The sequence below is a fragment of the Babylonia areolata genome, chromosome 15 (genome assembly GCF_041734735.1).
Source record: "Babylonia areolata isolate BAREFJ2019XMU chromosome 15, ASM4173473v1, whole genome shotgun sequence".
NCBI classification, from domain to species: Eukaryota; Metazoa; Mollusca; class Gastropoda; order Neogastropoda; family Buccinidae; genus Babylonia; species Babylonia areolata.
The window spans coordinates 14262808-14266228 of NC_134890.1; the positions used below are offsets into that span (position 1 = coordinate 14262808).

General features: G+C 39.5%; 1 protein-coding gene across 1 annotated transcript in view; it reads right to left on the reverse strand.

Annotated features, from left to right (window-relative positions):
- Nucleotides 1–1055: 1055 nt before the first annotated feature.
- The window catches only part of LOC143290117 (uncharacterized), a 21281-nt gene continuing 18915 nt past the window's right edge, over nucleotides 1056–3421 (reverse strand). The window contains exon 3 of the mRNA XM_076599404.1: nucleotides 1056–1300. Within this exon, the coding sequence (XP_076455519.1) occupies nucleotides 1056–1300 (245 nt within the window). The remainder of the gene's footprint in view (nucleotides 1301–3421) is intronic.

Below are 3421 nucleotides of genomic sequence, written 5' to 3' on the forward strand. Positions count from 1 at the left end.
GTCTTCCTTTCTTTCTTTCTCTTTCTTTCTTCTGTATTTCTTTCTTTCTCTTTCTGTCTTGTTGTCTTTCTTACTGTCTTTTTTTTCTCTTTCTTTCTATCTTTCTTTCTTTTTTTTTCTTGCTGTCTTTCTTCCTGTCTGTTTTGCTTTCTTCTTGCTGTCTTTCTTTCGTTCTTTCTGTCTTTCTTGCTGTCTTTCTTTCGTTCTTTCTGTCTTTCTTGCTGTCTTTCTTTCGTTCTTTCTGTCTTTCTTGCTGTCTTTCTTTCGTTCTTTCTGTCTTTCTTTCTTTCTCTTTCTTTCTGTCTGTCTTTCTCTTTCTTTCTATCTTTCTTTCTGTCTTTCTGTTTCTTTCTTTTGTGGCTGTCTTATTTTCTTCTTGCTCTCTTTCTTGTTGTCTGTCTGTCTGTCTTTCTTTCTGTCTTTCTTTATATCTTTCTTCTTGCTCTCTTTTTGTTTTTTCTTTCTGTCTGTCGTTCTGTCTGTATTTCTTGTTGTCTGTCTTTCTGTCTCTTTCTGTCTTTCTTTCTTTCCTTATTGCTGTCTTTCTTTCTCTTTCTTTCGGTCTTGCTTTCTTCTTTCTGTCTATCTTGCTTTCTTCTTCCATTTCTTCCGCCTTAACTTTTTGAAAAGTCATTTGGGGCGCCGCACAGAGAGAACAAAACAACCCCCCCAAAACAACAACAACAACAACAACAACACACACACACACACACACACACACACACACACACACACACACACACACACACACACACAAACAACAACAGTTCGCCAGATTCCTCCATTTTTGTCAAATGTGTGAGTATCATAGCTTGGGTCTTTGAATTCAGTTCACAAGGAAAAACAACAACCCAAAAACCCCCAAAAAACTATGCAGCGAAGTGAAAGAAAAGGGGGGAAATATATATATATATATATATATATATATATATATATATATATATATATATATATATATACGTACATATTAACAGATATATCAACAGAGATAACATACACGCATACGTATACACTAAAACTTCTTTTTTTATATATTTCTTTTTTATAATTATATACTATTTTTCTTTGTCCGACTCGGACCTAGACTCCATGCTCAAAGACTCCAGCTGACGGCACTCTTTCTTCCACTTCATCCGCCGGTTCTGGAACCAGATCTTGATCTGCCGCTCCGTCAGGCACAGCGCGTGCGCGATCTCGATGCGGCGACGGCGCGTCAGGTAGCGGTTGAAGTGGAACTCTTTCTCCAGCTCCAATGTCTGGTACCGTGTGTACGTCTGCCTCCCTCTTTTGCGGTTCGGACCTGTGGAGAAAACAAAACAAAACAAGAAGCAACATATGAAAAAAAACACACCCCAAAAAACCAGAGAGCGAGCCAGCGAGAGAGAGAGAGAGAGAGAAAGGGAGGGAGAGAGAGAGAGAGAAAGGGAGGGAGAGAGTGAGAGAGATAGAGAGGGGGGGGGAGAAGAGGAGGAGGGAGGGAGAGAGTGAGAGGAGGGCGGGAGAGAGAGAGAGAGGAGGGATAGAGAGAGGAGGGAGAGAGAGGAAAGAAGAGGAGAAAGAGGAAGGAGAGAGAGAAATGAGAGAGAGGAGGAAAGAGAGAGAGAGGGAGGGAAAGAGGAGGGAGGGAGGGAGAGAGAGAGAGGAGAGAGAAGAGGAGGAGGAGGAGGAGAGAGAGGGGGGTAGATAGAGGGAGAGACAGAGATAGAGAGAGAGAGAGACAGATAGAATCGTTAGTTGCAATGAGTTTGATTGTCTTCTTTCAGTTCAGAGTCTGGTAGTACGTATGTGTACGTCTGGCTTCCAGTTCGGAAGTTTGGAGATAAATCACACACAGACAGAGGGTGACAGTCATTAGTTGCGATGAATTTGGTTATTCTGTTTCAGTCAAGACTCTGGTAGCGTGTGTGTACGTCTGGCTTACTCGCTCAGTTATCGTTCAGGCCTGTATAGGGAAAAAAACAACAAAAAAACCAAAAAAAAGAGATGAAAAATAGAATAAGATAACATGAAATAAAAATAAAACAGAGAGAGGGTGACAGTAATTAGTTGTGATATAATTTGATTATCTTATTTTCATTTCAGTGTCTGGTAGCGTGTGTGTACGTCTGGCTTGCTCTCGTGCGGTTCGGACCTGTGGAGAAAAGAAAAGGTAATAAATAAATAAATAAATAAATAAGTAAATAAATAGATGAATGAATGAATGAATAAATAAATTAAGTAATTAATCAATCACTCAATTAAATAATCAGTTAATTGAATGATTAATTAATAGATAAATAGATGAATAAATAAAATAAAATAAAATGAAAAAACAAAAACAAAAAACAACAACAACAACAACAGAAACAAACAGATGGACAAATAAAATAAAATAGATTATAGTAAAGAGTGGTAACTCCCTCCATTCTTTACTATTTCTTAATCATTTCATCTCCTGGCCTTGTTAATTTCCAAATAAAATAAAATAAAATAAAATAAAATAAAACGACATAATATGAAATAGAACAAAAAGAAAAGAAAAGAAAAAAAAAACAGAGATAGGGGAAAACTTGTGACGAATTTTGGTATTTTACTTTCAGTCATTATACACCTTAAAATTGGAACTGTATAATTATCAGTCTTCTTCTTCTTCTTCTTCTTTTTTTTTTTTTTTTTTTTTTTAATAATCATTTTGATGTATATTGTCTGTTTATCTTTCCCCACCCCCACACCCCCCTCGCCCTCCCTCTCCTCCTTCCTCCCGACCTTCACACACACACACACACACACACACGCACGCACACCGATCCCCCCCCCCCCTCCATCACCCTCTCTTTAGATTTACTTGTCTGTTTATCTTATGTCATTTTACATTGATGTAAATATTGTATAAGCTTCCACCAGTGCGACGCGCTCTCACGAGAGAGAGAGCAGCCAGAATTTCACACAGAGAAATATACTGTAACAAAAAGTACTACAATACAATACAATACAATGCAGTGCAGGGTAGTACACTACACTAAACTACATTTCACAACATAACACAACACAACACAACACTACACTACACTACACTACAATCAAGTGGGTCGAGTGCGAACAGGGGAGAGAATACAGACTTTACAAGCCACAGGAGCAAGAATAAATAAGATGTCCATTGAAACATTATTCCACAGGTTTGGTGGACATGACAAACAATGATAATTATCATTGTGCAGTTTACGAATTGAGTAGTGTGTGTGTGTGTGTGTGTGTGTGTGTGTGTGTGTGTGTGTGTGTGTGTGTGTGTGTGCGTGTGTGTGCACACCTCTTCTCTCTCTCTCTATCTCTCTCTCCCCTCCCCCCTCCCTCCGCACCCCCTCCCCTGTTTCTCTCTCTTTGCCCCCCCCCCCGCCCGCCCGCCCCCCTCACCCCTACCCCCCTCCCTCTCTCCACGAACCAA